The sequence below is a fragment of the Salvelinus namaycush genome, chromosome 21, assembly GCF_016432855.1.
Source record: "Salvelinus namaycush isolate Seneca chromosome 21, SaNama_1.0, whole genome shotgun sequence".
NCBI classification, from domain to species: domain Eukaryota; kingdom Metazoa; phylum Chordata; class Actinopteri; order Salmoniformes; family Salmonidae; genus Salvelinus; species Salvelinus namaycush.
In genome coordinates, this window is record NC_052327.1 from 33,403,291 (window position 1) to 33,419,647 (window position 16,357).

Genomic DNA, 16,357 nt, shown 5'->3' on the forward strand with positions numbered 1-16,357 from the left:
GATGTCTTCACTATTATTCTACAATGTAGAAAACAGTAAAAATAAAGAAAAACCCTGAAATGAGTAGGTGTGTCCTAACTTTTGACTGGTACTGTATATTTAGTGTAGTTGCAGACAAGTAAAAGAATGGCACATACAATTTAGAGTTATTATTATGGCACATACAATATTTGGTACAATCTGGTATTCTGGTACACATTTCAATATTTGGTATTTGGTACAATCAAATTGTTGTTTCATAATATAAATTCTTAATGTCTTGGATTGGTTCGTAGTGCTCTTGGCAAAATTAAAAGGCTTCCCTTGAAGCATGCAATTGTGAAAATTGCGATTGAATATTTACCAGTAAAATGAGTGCCCACAACACCACATTCAGTCCACATTTCTGTATCTGGTGAAGAGATTATACAGCACCCTCAGCGTGGACTTGAGGTCACAGTTCACAATATCTGGGAAATAAGAACATATGAATAAACACATACAGACAGCAGTCACTAAAAACATATTTTCGAATAGAAATCGAGGAGGATATGGCATAAAGGAAGTGTTTTGACCCTGAGAAAAGCATTCTGATTCAGAAATGACAAATCGTACCGCCAATGAAAAAGTACACTGAACATGAATGTGTGTTTCAACATGTAGTCATAGACACACTACTACATAATTCTAAGGACAAATTAAAAAACACATTAATTACACACACAGAACCCAAAAAGAAAACCCATTCACAAAGGGGCTTGGTGTGTGGTGCTTCTACTTCAACATAGTGTGGCATTTGAGATTATCTGTATGGATTGGTAGAGTGAAAGAGCAAAAAGACAAACTTCTTCCAGACTTGGTTGTATGTGAGAATACTGCTGCCAGGGCTTAGCGCCTGACAGAATTCTCATAAACAAATAATTTATTTAGAGACAGATACAATTAAAACACTGACACATTGAATTATCAGGAGTTATATGTATTGCTCCATATGGCTTTGCACTAAATGTTCAGCATCGGAATAAAAAAATAATAATTTAAAAAAACATAATAATTGTCCATAGCAACTATATAATGGCATCCTAAAAGAGAACACCTACCTTCAGGCCTGGGTCTGGGTCTCTCCAGACCTCCATCTTGCATCAGCTCAAAGGAGAAGGACACGTTGTACACCTGCATGACAGAAACACAATGACAGCAACATTACACAACAGAAGAGCCCCGCAAAGGTAGGCTACAGTATGAGGAAACAGCTCTCCAACGAACACACAATGCATACAATTCACACAAGTCATCACAGTTCCCCAGCCACATGTTCCTCGGTGTGTAAACATCAGCTCAATAAACCCATAACCCCCTTTCAGCTGAAAAAAACACTCACTCTGCACCAGCTAAAACATTAGAGGAAGGGGGAGGTGTTTCAGTCAGAATGTGGTTGTTATTTGGTTGAGTTGGTTCATGTAAAAGTGTGGTACTGAGTGTCAGTGCAGCGCCTGGTATTTCTTAGAACAGATCAGCTAGGGGTTGAAGGAGATTTAGGAAATATGGAGGGTAATTAGCAGCCAAAGCTTGAGAGAGTGAGAGAGAGAGCAAGAGAGAGAGAGAGAGAGAGAGCGAGAGAGAGAGAGAGAGCAAGAGAGAGAGAGAGAGCAAGAGAGAGAGAGAGAGCAAGAGAGAGAGAGAGAGCAAGAGAGAGAGAGAGAGCAAGAGAGAGAGAGAGAGCAAGAGAGAGAGAGAGAGCAAGAGAGAGAGAGAGCAAGAGAGAGAGAGAGCAAGAGAGAGAGAGAGAGCAAGAGAGAGAGAGAGAGCAAGAGAGAGAGTGAGAGCAAGAGAGAGAGTGAGAGCAAGAGAGAGAGTGAGAGCAAGAGAGAGAGTGAGAGCAAGAGAGAGAGTGAGAGCAAGAGAGAGAGTGAGAGCAAGAGAGAGAGTGAGAGCAAGAGAGAGAGTGAGAGCAAGAGAGAGAGTGAGAGCAAGAGAGAGAGTGAGAGCAAGAGAGAGAGTGAGAGCAAGAGAGAGAGTGAGAGCAAGAGAGAGAGTGAGAGCGAGAGAGAGAGTGAGAGTGAGAGCGATCTTGAGACAGAGCTAGAGAGCGAGTGAGTGGGATAGGGAGAGCAGGAGAGAGAGAGGGCGTTGTAGAAATCAAGCAAGATCAACCATTGGAGGATTCCTTCAGGAGCGTAGAGGGCACTCCTTTATAGTGCCTGTCCCTGAAAGGACCCCTTGTCCCTGCTCCCCTCCCTCTCTCTGCATTAGTGCTAATCTCTTGGCCACTTATTGATTTCCTGTGCAGGAGCAGATTACAGATGCTGCCTGCGGGTGGGTGCCCACTCTGCTTGGCACAGCACAGCCTGCAGGAGAGGACCCAGGCTCAGGTTTGACAGGGAGTCCCTTTAGAAAGCCTGCTAAGAATAGCTGTCAAGAGGCTTTGGGTTGCACATTGTCTGTCGGGCAGTAAGGAATAATCTACATGATAAATACTAATATCACCAAATCATTTTGAAGGATTATAACTCTTGAATTTAACAATGATGCAAATGATTGAATTATGTTTTATTCCAATGGATTTTTCAACAATTAGTGCCATAAAATCATAATTTGCTGGAAATGTATGAAACTAGTGTGTTCACTGTCATTAAAGTGCACCACACATAGAACATATACAATTTAGCAAAATGGAGAGTAAATGTCAACATACCTTTTGCTCAAAGTTCTCAGGTGTCAGGAAGAAATTATAGAGCGGAACAAAGTAGCCCTCCAGCAGTCCCAACAGCAGAACCAGGTAAACACCGTCAGCAAACTACATGTGAAAAAAACTAAAACATGGTTCTTCTTATCAATATACAAGTTGAGGTATGATTCTCGTTAGATAATTCTAGTTCATATACTGTACCTGTGTGTCCAGTTCAGCCACCTCCAGATTGAGCTTGTTCAAGTGTTTGTTCACAAAGGTGATGAGAGTCTGTGGAAACAGCAGCCATTTACAGTGAGATCCTGAAGTATTTGGACAGTGACATGTGTTTATGTTATGGCTCTGTTCTCCAGCACTTTGGATTTGAAAATAGTACAAGACTGCGATCTTAAAGTGCAGACTGTCAGCTTTAAATTGAGGGTATATTCAATTGGGAAATTAGAGCACTTTTTGTACATAGTCCCCCAATTATAGGGAACCAAAAGTATTTGGACAAATTCAGTTATATGTGTATTAAAGGCCCAGTACAGTCACAAATGTAATTTTCCTTTGTTGTATATTTATTTCCAGACTAGGTTGGAATAATACTGTGAAAATTATGATAATGCCCATTTAGTGTAAGAGCTGTTTGAAAAGACAGACATTTCAGCCTGTTTTGTTGGGATGAAGATTTGGTCTTCCATGGTGACATCACCATGCAGTAAATTAGTTAATATACCAATAAGAGAGTTCCAAACCTCTCTGCCTATAACAGAACATTTTCAATTCCCCCATCCCCACTCAGACCACTTGCAGACAGTCCAAGCAAAATTATTGCTTGAGAAACTGCTCTTTGCTAAGAAGCTATTTTTTTTAATATATTTGTAACTATTTTAATGTAAAACAATTACAGTAAGGAACTTAAATGTTACCCAGAAATGATTTGATAGAGAGAAGAAAACGGCTGCATTGGACATTTAAATGATTCAAACATTTTGTATTTGTTCCTATATTCTTAATGTGTGACTCTACAAACTTGTTGGATGCATTTGCAGTTTGTTTTGGTTGTGTTTCAGATTATTTTGTGCCCAATAGAAATTAATGGTAAATAATGTATTGTGTCATTTGAGTTTTTTACCATTAATTTATTTTGGACACTAAATAATCTAAAACTCAATCAAAACAAACTGAAAATGCATTAAAACAAGTTTGTAGTCACAAGTTAAGAATATGGGACCAAATACAACACTTTTGAATACTTTAATACACACAAAACTGTAAGTGAATTTGTCCAAATACTTTTGGTTCCCTAAAATGGGGGGACTATGTACAAAATGTGCTGTAATTTCATAACTGTTCATCAGATATGGATGAAAATACCCTACAATCAAAGCTGACCGAATGCGCTTTAACCTCAGTCATTGTATCATGTGCTGGAGTAGAGCCAAAATAATAGCAACAGTACAATAAAACACTGCTACAGTATTAACAAATAACACACAGTACCTTTTTCACCACATTGAGCTTGTCTGGAGCATGGTCAAACAGGGTGTCGAAAGCATCTCGCTCTTAATGGACGGAGAGAACAGTCATACCATTACTCACAGAAACGATACAAAAAATGTCACGGTAGTCAATGACAAGTACTGAAAACTGTGCCTTGAAGACCAAAAATGTCCATTGTTCACAGTGACTCATGAGAAAATGCATCAGTAGAGAATAAACAGTGAGCACCTACCATGTCTCCCAGATAAAGCCCTGAGGGAAACGAGAAGAAAACAAGTCCTAAACCTACATTTGGTCTGCAAGGACAGCTCACAAAGAACTGAATGACATTTATATAACAGCACACTTCTATTCTACAAGTCCTATTGATACGTTTATGTCCACCAGATAAACAGGAATGTTGGTGGTGAATACAGTAATGTTGATGGAGTACATAATAGGTTAACTTTGGTGAACATTTAACAAAATGGATGTCTCCATTGTGGTATTGTCAGAGGAGCCAGGCATGTTGGGTCAAGGGGCTGCAGCAACATCCCAACAGCTATCACACAAAGGAGGCTAACAAGGGATGGCTTGGACACACACACATACACAGGCACAGCGCTCCTTCTCTTCATGGTGTAATCTCTAATGACAGTGGCAGGGCTGGGCAGCAGTCCAGGTCGTATGATAACAACCCTGTGACCATGACTATAATATGAGAGCACTGCGCGCCCACTTATCTCCCCAGCTGCTCTGGGCCTGCCGGACCGCTCCAACCTCAGCTGGGGCTGTGCTACACTGGCAAGGAACCACACATCCCTGTCCATACAATGGTCTACTGTGTTCATAGATGCTGGCGAAACAATTGTGCTTGAACACCTATAATAGAATGCAGTTATTTCAGAAAATAGCCTTTCATAAAGGCTGCAGGAGGGATTGCATTTGAGAGAGGAAAATGTATAAGTACTAAATATTGGAAATAAGATGGCATTGTGTTTTTGGGAGGGGCAATGATACCATGTGGCGTACTAACGTACTACTAAGGTGTACTAAGGTAAACCTCTCTCTATCTCTGACATAACAGACTGTATGAGGAGTGCGAGTTCTATCAATGAGGAAAGAGGCGAGCTGAGAGCCGAGCTGAGAGCTGACATACCCTGTATTGCCTGTGATCTCCTCCTGAATCTGGCGGGACTGAAGAATTCCTTCCCTTTTCTGAGAAAAAAGACAGACAAAATTCCAAATGAAACAGGAGAATCTGCCTTGCATTAAAGGGGCCTATAATTGTATCTAAAGAGTGGGAGTATTTCATTATTATTCATCACATTTATAAGCATGTATAGCAAAGTTATTTTCACATGTAACTAATATGCATACAACTTCAGATACTTAGGTTATTTAAAATATCATCCATGTGTACTATATTTCAAGCCAAATAAGATGTACAGTACCTGAACCACCACTACTTGGATGGACACGTGGTCAGGAAGTCTGATTGGTGCTCTGAAGTGTTGAGACAGCGCCACCAACAGGTGAAGAATGGCCACTATACTCTTAGCATGTACAGCTGGTCAAGAGAGACAGAAAAGGGGATTTGCTTTAGCTTTGAATGGTTGAAAGAACAATCAATAAAGTAAACAAGGCTTTGATTTCTCCCTACTAAAATGCTAAATTAAAGGAGAGGTATCTAAAAGCCCTCTGATATCCGTTTGATCCTTTCAGGCTAAGTGGATCAGAACAGAAGAGTGTGTTACATCCCCCGTAAGTGTTTTTCCTCAGCTTAAAAGAATAGGTTGAAAGCAGGGAACAATTGCATTGATTCGGTTAGCACTTGGGTGACAAAAGTCTGCGGTAAATTTGAACAAAGACTCCATCATGTAATACAAGTGTTTCTCTTTTTGATGTAGTTATTTCATGCATTCATGCTTCTTTGAAAAAAAACAATGACCTTGAAGAATGTGTACAGTACCTTCAGAAAATATTCATACCGCTTGACATATTCCACAACTCTAAATGGATGAAAAAATACATTTCTCCTCACCCATCTACAGCTAGCCTAGCGGTTAAGAGCGTTGGACCAGTAACCGCAAGGTTGTTGGTTCGAATCCCAGATCCAGCAAGGTGTAAACATCTGCCATTCTACCCTTGAGCAAGGCAGTTAACCCCCAACAACAACTGCTCCCCGATGACGTTGTTTAAGGCAGCCCCTCACCTCTCTTATTCAGAGGGGTTTGGTTAAATGCGCAAGACACATTTCAGTTGAATGCATTCAGTATCTATCCCCTTTCCTGACACACAATACCTCACAATACCTAGCACTGGCCCGGGTATCCAGGAAGGATATTGACCTCATCCCGTCAGTAGAGGATGCCTGGTTGTTCTTTAAAAGTGCTTTCCTCACCATCTTAAATAAGCATGCCCCTTTCAAAAAATGTAGAACTAAGAACAGATATAGCCCTTAGGTCACTCCAGACCTGACTGCCCTGGACCAGCACAAAAACATCCTGTGCCGTACTGCATTAGCATCAAATAGCCCCCGCGATATGCAACTTTTCAGGGAAGTCAGGAACCAATCAGTTACACAGTCAGTTAGGAAAGCTAAGGCTAGCTTTTTTCAACAGAAATGTGCATCCTGTAGCGCTAATTTCAAAAAGGTTTTGGGACACTGTAAAGTCCATGGAGAATAAGAGCACCTCCTCCCAGCTGCCGTGAGGCTAGGAAACACTGTCACCACTGACAAATCTACTATAATCGAGAATTTCAATAAGCATATTTCTACGGCTGGCCATGCTTTCCACCTGGCTACCCCTACCCGGCCAAAAGCTCTGCACCCCCCCCAGCAACTTGCCCAAGCCCCCCCGCTTCTCCTTCACCCAAATCCAGATAGCTGATGTTCTGAAAGAGCAGCAAAATCTGGATCCCTACAAATCAGCTGGGCAAGACAATCTGGACCCTCTCTTTCTAAAATTATCCGCTGAAATTGTTGCAACCCCTATTACTAGCCTTTTCAACCTCTCTTTCATATCGTCTGAGATCCCTAAAGATTGGAAAGCTGCCGCGGTCATCCCCCTATTCAAAGGGGGAGACACCCGAGACCAAAACTGTTGAAGACCTATATCCTGCCCTGCCTTTCTAAAGTCTTTGAAAGCCAAGTTAACAAACAGATCACCGACCATTTCAAATCCCACCGTACCTTCTCCACTATGCAATCTGGTTTCCGAGCTGGTCATGGGTGCACCTCAGCCACCCTCAAGGTCCTAAACGATATCATAACCACCATCAATAAAAGACAGTACTGTGCAGCCATATTCATCGACCTGGCCAAGGCCTTCAACTCTGTCAATCACTGCATTCTTATCGGCAGACTCAACAGCCGTGGTTTCTCGAATGACTGCCTCGCCTGGTTCACCAACTAGTTCAGTGTGTCACATCGGAGGGCCTGTTGTCCGGACCTCTGGAAGTCTCTATGGGGGTGCCACAGAGTTAAATTATCTGGCCTACTCTTTTCTATGTATATATCAATGATATCGCTCTTGCTGCTGGTGATTCTCTGATTCAACTCTACGCAGACGACACCATTCTGTATACTACATCTGGCACTTCCTCGGACACTGTGTTAACAAACCTCCAAACAAGCTTCAATGCCATACAACACTCCTTCCATGGCCTCCAACTGCTCTTAAATGCTAGTAAAAGGTGCTGCCCTCACCTGCCCGCCTGCCTAGCATCACTACACTGGACAGTTCTGACTTAGAATATGTGGACAACTACAAATACCTAGGTGTCTGGTTAGACTGTAAACTCTCCTTCCAGACTAACATTAAGCATCTCCAATCCAAAATTAAATCTGGAATCGGCTTCCTATTTCGCAACAAAGCCTCCTTCACTCATGCTGCCAAACATACCCTCATAAAACTGACTATCCTACCGATCCTTGCCTTTGGCGATGTCATTTACAAAATAGCCTCCAACTGTCACGGCCGTTGAAAGGAGAGGACCAAGGTGCAGCGTGGTGAGCGTACATTTTCTTTATTTAATCAAAATGACGCCGAAAAAAAAACAATAAACACTACAAAAACAAACCGTGAAGCTCAAAGGCTATGTGCCCTAAACAAGGTCAACTTCCCACCAAGACAGGTGGAAAAAAGGGCTACCTAAGTATAGTTCTCAATCAGAGACAACAATAGACAGCTGCCTCTGAGAACCACACCCAGCCAAACACAAAGAAATAGAAAACATAGAAATAAAGAAACTAGAATGCCCACCCTAGTCACACCCTGGCATAACCAAAATAGAGAATAAAAACCTCTATGGCCAGGGCGTGACAGTAATCCCCCCCCCAAAGGTGCGGACTCAGGCCGCAAAACCTAACTCTAAAGGGGAGAGTCCGGGTGGGCTTCCTTTACGGCGGCGGCTCTGGTGCGGGACGTAGACCCCCCTCCGCCTCTGGCTCCCCCCACTTTGGTGGCGCCTCTGGTGCGGGGACCCTCGCCGCCGACCCCGGACCGGAGGCCGTCTCTGGGGGCCCCGGACCGGAGGCCGCCGCGGACCGGAGGCCGCCGCTGACCGGAGGCCGTCGCTGGGGGCCCCGGACCGGAGGCCGTCGCTGGGGGCCCCGGACCGGAGGCCGTCGCTGGGGGCCCCGGACCGGAGGCCGTCGCTGACCGGAGGCCGTCGCGGAGGCCGTCGCTGGGGGCTCCGTCGCGGAGGCCGTCGCTGGGGGCTCCGTCGCGGAGGCCGTCGCTGACCGGAGGCCGTCGCGGAGGCCGTCGCTGGGGGCTCCGTCGCGGAGGCCGTCGCTGGGGGCCCCGGACCGGAGGCCGTCGCTGACCGGAGGCCGTCACGGACCGGAGGCCGTCGCTGACCGGAGGCCGTCGCGGACCGGAGGCCGTCGCGGACCGGAGGCCGTCGCGGACCGGAGGCCGTCGCTGGGGGCCCCGGACCGGAGGCCGTCGCGGAGGCCGTCGCTGGGGGCTCCGTCGCGGAGGCCGTCGCTGGGGGCTCCGTCGCGGAGGCCGTCGCTGGGGGCTCCGGACCGGAGGCCGTCGCTGGAGGCTCCGGACTGGGCATCGTCGCTGGAGACTCCGGACTGGGCATCGTCGCTGGAGACTCCGGACTGGGCATCGTCGCTGGAGACTCCGGACTGGGCATCGTCGCTGGAGACTCCGGACTGGGCATCGTCGCTGGAGGCTCCGGACTGGAGACCGTCGCTGGAGGCTCCGGACTGGAGACCGTCGCTAGACTCCGGACTGGCCCGTGGAGCAGGCACCGGACTCACCAGGCTGGGGAGACCTACTGGAGGCCTGGTCCGTGGAGGAGGCACAGGATGAACCGGGCTGTGGGGGAGAACTGGAGATCTGGTGCGTAGCCTTGGCACCACTCTTCCAGGCTGAATGCCCACTTTAGCCCGGCACGTGCGTGGAGCTGGAACAGGCTGCACTGGGTTCTCCTGGCGAACTGGGGAAACCGTGCGTAGAGCCGGCGCAGGACTCACCGGGCTGTGGAGGCGCACTGGAGGTCTGGAGCGCCAAGCTGGCACAAGACGTGCAGGGCTGGGGAGGCACACAGGAGGCTTAGTGCGTGGGGCTGGCACAGTCTTCACCAGACGGCTAGCACGCACCTCAGGACGAGTATGGAGCGCTAAACCAGGTGACATCAGAGGACACACTCCGTAGGGCGAATGTCGTGCCTCATGCACCATCACAGCAGCTCTCTCATAGCTCTCTTCTCCAATCTCCCCATCAACTCCTTCACTGTCTCTGCTTCACTACCTTCGCTCCTCTCCAAGTTCACCCCAACTGGGCTGCCTCTCCTGGCCACGCTGCTTGGTCCTTTGTTGGTAGGAAGTTCTGTCACGGCCGTTGAAAGGAGAGGACCAAGGTGCAGCGTGGTGAGCGTACATTTTCTTTATTTAATCAAAATGACGCCGAACAAAAACAATAAAAACTACAAAAACAAACCGTGAAGCTCAAAGGCTATGTGCCCTAAACAAAGTCAACTTCCCACAAAGACAGGTGGAAAAAAGGGCTACCTAAGTATGGTTCTCAATCAGAGACAACAATAGACAGCTGCCTCTGATTGAGAACCACACCCGGCCAAACACAAAGAAATAGAAAACATAGAAATAAAGAAACTAGAATGCCCACCCAAGTCACACCAACACTCTACTCAGCAAATTAGATGTAGTCTATCACAGTGCCATCTGTTTTGTCACCAAAGCCCCATTTACTACCCAGCACTGCGACCTGTATGCTCTCGTTGGCTGGTCCTCGCTTCATATTCGTCGCTAAACCCACTTGCTCCAGATCATCTATAAGCCTTTGCTAGGTAAAGCCCCGCCTTAGCTCACTGGTCTCCATAGCAACACCCAACCGTAGCAGGTATATTTCACTGGTCATCCCCAAAGCCAACATCTGCTTTGGCCGCCTTTCCTTCCAGTTCTCTGCTGCCAATGACTGGAACGAACTGCAAAAATCCCTGAAGCTGGAGACTTATATCTCCCTCACTAACTTTAAGCATCAGCTCTCAGAGCAGCTTACTGATCACTGTACCTGTACACAGCCCATCTGTAAATAGCACACCCAACTATCTCATCCCCATATTGTTATTTTTTTTGTTGCTCTTTTGCACCCCAGTATCTCTACTTGCACATCATCATCTGCACATGTATCATTCCAGTGTTAATGCTAAATAATTATAATTAATTGTATAATTAATTATAATTGTAATTATTTCGCCACTATGGCCTATTTATTGCCTTACCTCCTGTTACGAATCCCTTTGGCCCGACAGTCTAGGGGGGATGGTAATGGGACCCGTAACACAACTCATGCAAATTATAGTAGTGAAAACGTAACAGTGAGAACAAATAACACAGACAACTTAATTACCGTCAAACACTAAATGTTTATTTATAAACACACGGTAAATGGAGGGGAGCAGGAAAAGGGGCTGAGCGGGACCCAAGGAATGAAAGAATAATAATTCAAAAACACCCCTGAGCTAGACTAGCCTACTTCACAAACAGCTAACTAACCAAAAATACAGGGGGTGGTCCGCCCAGTTCTAACTAGTGTTTTTAACAATGTTTAACTACGGGTAGTGTAGCCCAAGGGCGACTTGTCTGGTTACCCCCTTTTCCCACCATCAAACAAACACTCAAACACCATAACCAAAACAATACTCACAGGTGGGGACAAAGCGACATGTAGATGCAAAACACACAAGCGATCTACAGACAGAAGGCATGTTACAAAGAGATTGAGCTGGGGAGACAACTGACAGGGGTTTTAAACCAAGGGAAAGGGACCGTGATTGGGTAAGGGAAAAGGAGCAGGTGTCTTCTGATTAGCGACTGATTGATGACTGATTGGGGAATGATTATTGTCACCTGTGAGTAGGGGAGAAGGAGAGAAAAGAAATACACACAGGATACACACAGAACACTTGTATCCGTAACACTCCCACCCTTAAAAGAGCAACCCTAGGGGGATTGCGAACACAGTATTTACAAAACATACAAACATCATAATTCTCACACACGAGACAAAGCATCTGCCAACACATTCTCAGAACCTTTTTTATGCTTTATCTCCAAATTATAATTCTGTACAATAAGGGCCCAACGCATTAGGCGCTGGTTCTGGTTGTACATGCGGTGGAGAAACACTAAGGGGTTGTGGTCCGTATATACAATCACTGGCAGGGCACTGGAACCAAGGTACACCTCAAAGTGCTGCAGAGCCAACAACAAAGCAAGAGCTTCCTGTTCTATTGTGGCATAGTTTGTTTGACATTTATTAAACTTCCGAGAAAAATAACACACTGGATGATCCACTCCACTCTTGTCCTGCTGCAGTAGAACAGCACCAGCACCTCTGGCACTAGCATCTACCTCAAGTTGAAACGGTTTTTCAAAATCCGGAGCAGCAAGTACAGGGGTATTACACAAGAGGGCTTTCGCAGATTCAAAAGCTATTTTACAATCCGGAGACCACACAAATGATTTAGCCGGACTGAGCAAATCGGTCAATGGAGCAACTACCGCAGAGAAATTTTGACAGAAACTACGGTAGTAGCCCACCATCCCTAAAAAGCGGCGTAGCTGTCGTCTGGTGGTAGGTGCGGGAAATGCAGTTATAGCCAAGACCTTGGCATCTACAGGGCGCACCTGTCCATGGCCGACCTCTTTGCCAAGATAAGTAACAGTAGCTTTTCCAAACTCGCACTTTGCCAAGTTCAGGGTTAGCGAAGCAGCTGCCAACCGTTCACATACTATCCTGAGAGAGTCAACATGATCTGACCACTCAGACGAATAAATCACCAGATCATCAAGATAAGCACTACAGTTGGGTACTCCAGCTAATACGGAGTTAACCAGTCGTTGGAAAGTGGCTGGTGCATTTCGCATCCCAAAAGCCATGACTGAGTACTGTAGGAAGTTGTCTGGGGTTACAAAGGCAGAAATCTCCGAAGCACGTGAAGTTAACGGAACCTGCCAGTAACCTTTTAAGAGGTCCAACTTAGTAAAATACTTAGCAGCTCCAATAGTGTCGATACAGTCGTCCAGTCTGGGTAACGGGAACGAATCTGGCATTGTGACAGAATTAACCTTTCGATAATCCGTACATAACCTGGACGTACCATCAGGTTTAGGAACCAGAATGCAAGGAGAACTCCAAGGGCTTGAACTTGGCGTAGCCAGGTCATTCTCCAACAAATATGTCACTTCATCCCTCATTATCTTCCTTTTGGAAGCGTTGATACGATAGGGGTGTTGCTTGATAGGTGTAGCATTTCCAACATTAATGTCATGTTCCAACACGTTTGTGCGAGTAGGAACGTCATTAAAGAGACATGGAAAACTGTGTAGTAGCCTCACAACATCGTCGGCCTGTCCGTCCGTTAAATGAACCAGACCTGACTGGATAGACAGCAGCATTTCTGAGTTGGGCAACCTAACGCACTGCTGCTGAGTATTGCGCAACTCTAATCCATCATCAATATGACAGTCCACTATCATAGCAGTAGAAGCAGAAGAGACAGCAGTACCTTCCTCTGTTTTTGAACTATCCACTTGGGTGACGGGTCGGGTGTGGTATGCTTTTAACATGTTAATGTGGCACACACGAGATTGGCGTTTTCTATCAGGCGTTTGAAGCACATAATCAGTTTCACTTAATTTCTTCTCAATGAAATAAGGACCAGAGAAACGAGCTGACAGTGAAGATCCTGGAACAGGCAATAACACCAGTACTTGGTCACCTGGCTGTAGTGGACGAGAAACAGCCTCTTTATCATAGTGTCTTTTCATGCTCCTTTGGGAGGAAGACAGAGCTTCCTTTGCAAGAGCACAGGCTTGGTGTAGGCGCTCCCGAAAGCGACTAACGTAGTCCAACACATTTTCATCTCCTGTACACAACTCTTGGGACAAAAACTGTTCTTTAAGAACTTTCATTGGTCCTCTCACTGTGTGACCGAACACTAGTTCAGCCGGGCTGAAACCTAGGGACTCCTGTACAGTTTCACGAGCAGCAAACAAAACTAGAGGAACTCCCTCATCCCAATCGTTCTCAGATTCCAAACAATATTTACGTAGCATAGACTTCAATGTCTGATGCCAACGTTCAAGCGCACCCTGAGACTCTGGGTGATAGGCGCTTGACACACGGTGCGTAATTGACAAGGATTTTAACACCTGCTTGAAAAGCTTGGACAGGAAATTGGTACCTTGATCACTTTGTACCACCTTAGGTAATCCGAATGTCGTGAAGAATTTAATTAAGGCTTTACTCACTACCGGGGCTGTAATCCTTCGCAGAGGAATGGCCTCGGGGTATCTTGTTGCCATACACATAATTGTCAACAGAAACTGGTTACCCGATTTTGTCTTCGGTAACGGTCCAACACAATCAACCACCACATGTTCGAATGGTTCACCTATGACAGGTATTGGACAAAGAGGAGCGGGAGGAATAACCTGATTTGGTTTTCCTGTTATCTGACATGTGTGGCAGGTACGACAGTACTGAGCCACATCTTGTTTTAAACCTGGCCAAAAGAAATGGCGAAGAATCCGATCATAAGTTTTTGTGATTCCTAAATGACCGGACCACTGGTGATCATGAGCAAGGGATAACACATTTTTTCGAAAGGCTGTAGGAATCACTATTTGGTAAACAGCATTCCAATCTCCGCCCGCGTCATCATGGGATGTCCATTTACGCATGAGGAGATTACCATCAATGAAGTAAGCCACGTTTTTCTCCTTTACCTCTTCCAATGAGACAACACTAGAAAAACATTTAGCAAGCTTGGTGTCAACCTTTTGGTTAGCAACCAGCTGCTCACGAGTGACTGGTAACTGTATTGCATCAGCAATAAGTTCAACATTCTTCGTTTCTTTCCTGGGCTGTTTGTCAGAGGTGATCAGCTTCTCAGAGGTAGCACACAACCCATCCTCTTGATCATCCTCTTTGAACAGAACAGTGTTCGACAAATCTATCACGTCACTCTCTTGTCGTGCCTGAGCACGAGTGACAGCACAAGCAGGGAACACATGTGGATAACTCTGTGCCAGCTCATTGGAGAGAGTGTGGTCACTTTTATCCAATACTTCCAATACGGGTACTACCTTTCCTCCGGCAATATCGTTACCCATTATAAAGGTCACACCTTTTACTGGCAACATAGGACGTACCCCCACTCTGAATATTCCACTGATTAACGCAGAGTGTACTTTCACAAAGTGCAACGGCACTGGGACAAAACCCATTTCTATACCCTGAACTAACACACTGGAACCACAGTATGTATCGTCGGATAAGGGCAACACATCAGACAATATAAACGACTGCGCCGCACCAGTATCTCTAAGGATTTTAACCGGACGCTGAGACGCTTCGTCATTCGCTAGGGACACAAACCCCTCGAAAATGAACGGTTCATAACTACGGTCGGGAACTGGGTCTTTCAAAATACATTTACCCTTAGGCACCTGTTTCGTTTCAGACCTCACAACCGTACGAATTAGACCAACACCTGTTGGTGGCTTGGCACGAAAAGGCATCCCTTGTTTACGTTTTAGCAGGAAGCAATCATTAATCATATGTCCCACCTTATGACAATAGAAACAGGGACGCTCATTTTTCTGGCGTGCTTGATATACTGCTGGCCGACTAGGGCTATAAGTAGGCAATTCTGTAACTCTACTCTCAGTATGAGCCGAAAACACACTCTTGTGCGTCAACACAAACTCGTCTGCCAACACAGACGCTTCTGACAGGGAGGCTACTTTCTGTTCGTTTAGGTACACTACAATGCGTTCAGGTAATCAATTTTTAAACTCTTCCAACAAAATTAACTCCCGGAGAGAGTTAAAATCAGTTACCTTGCTAGCAGCATGCCATTTATCAAACAGATTTCCCTTCTCTCTAGCAAATTCCACATAAGTCTTACTAGAAGACTTCTTATGAGACCTAAATCTCTGTCGGTATGCCTCAGGCACAAGCTCATAGGCGCGAAGAACAGTAGCTTTGACCACTTCATAATTTAAACTGTCTTCAAGAGGTAGCGCTGACAAAACCTCTTGGGCTTTACCAGTTAATTTACACTGAAGTAATAGGCACCATACCTCTTTAGGCCATTTCAAGGCTACGGCTATACGTTCAAATACACAAAAATAGGAGTCAACCTCTGACTCTCTGAACAAAGGTACTAAGACAATCTGCCTACTAATGTCAAAAGTGTTGGGATCTCTAGTTGGTGAGGACGGCTCACTAACAGTCACTGCAGGAACGAAGGCTAGCCTCGCTGTCTCTGCCTCCAGTTCCATCTGGCGCATTTTTAACTCCATCTGCCGCTGTTCTCGTTCTGCCTCAATTTTACACATCTCCATTTTTAACTCCATCTGCCGCTGTTCTGCCTCAATTTTACACATCTCCAACTGGAGAGTCTCTCGCCTAATTTGGGCTCTCTCTTCCGCCTCCAGTTGGAACTGTATTGACCGGCCATCCCTCCTGGTATCACCAGTTGACTGTGGGGAGAGTGGATCAAAACGGGGCAATGTGGCTGGAGCTTTAGCCTCGCCCTCAGACACCATTGGACTTAGAGGAGCAGCAACATCCCCTACAGGGGTAGTAGGCTCAGGCAGCGGTAATACAAGCACCTGTTCTTCCAACAAAACATTCAACACTAATTGTTTAACCTCCGCTTTAACTACAT

General features: G+C 45.6%; 1 protein-coding gene across 1 annotated transcript in view; it reads right to left on the reverse strand.

The window, feature by feature from the left end:
- Positions 1–334: 334 nt before the first annotated feature.
- Positions 335–16,357, reverse strand: part of parvaa (parvin, alpha a) — a 51,315-nt gene continuing 35,292 nt past the window's right edge. Inside the window, exons 5-12 of the mRNA XM_039017604.1 lie at positions 5,587–5,702; positions 5,292–5,350; positions 4,386–4,405; positions 4,154–4,215; positions 2,870–2,938; positions 2,675–2,776; positions 1,080–1,152; positions 335–449 (exon numbers count right to left, since the gene is read on the reverse strand). Coding sequence (XP_038873532.1) covers positions 373–449; positions 1,080–1,152; positions 2,675–2,776; positions 2,870–2,938; positions 4,154–4,215; positions 4,386–4,405; positions 5,292–5,350; positions 5,587–5,702 — 578 coding nt within the window. The 3' untranslated portion in view covers positions 335–372. The remainder of the gene's footprint in view (positions 450–1,079; positions 1,153–2,674; positions 2,777–2,869; positions 2,939–4,153; positions 4,216–4,385; positions 4,406–5,291; positions 5,351–5,586; positions 5,703–16,357) is intronic.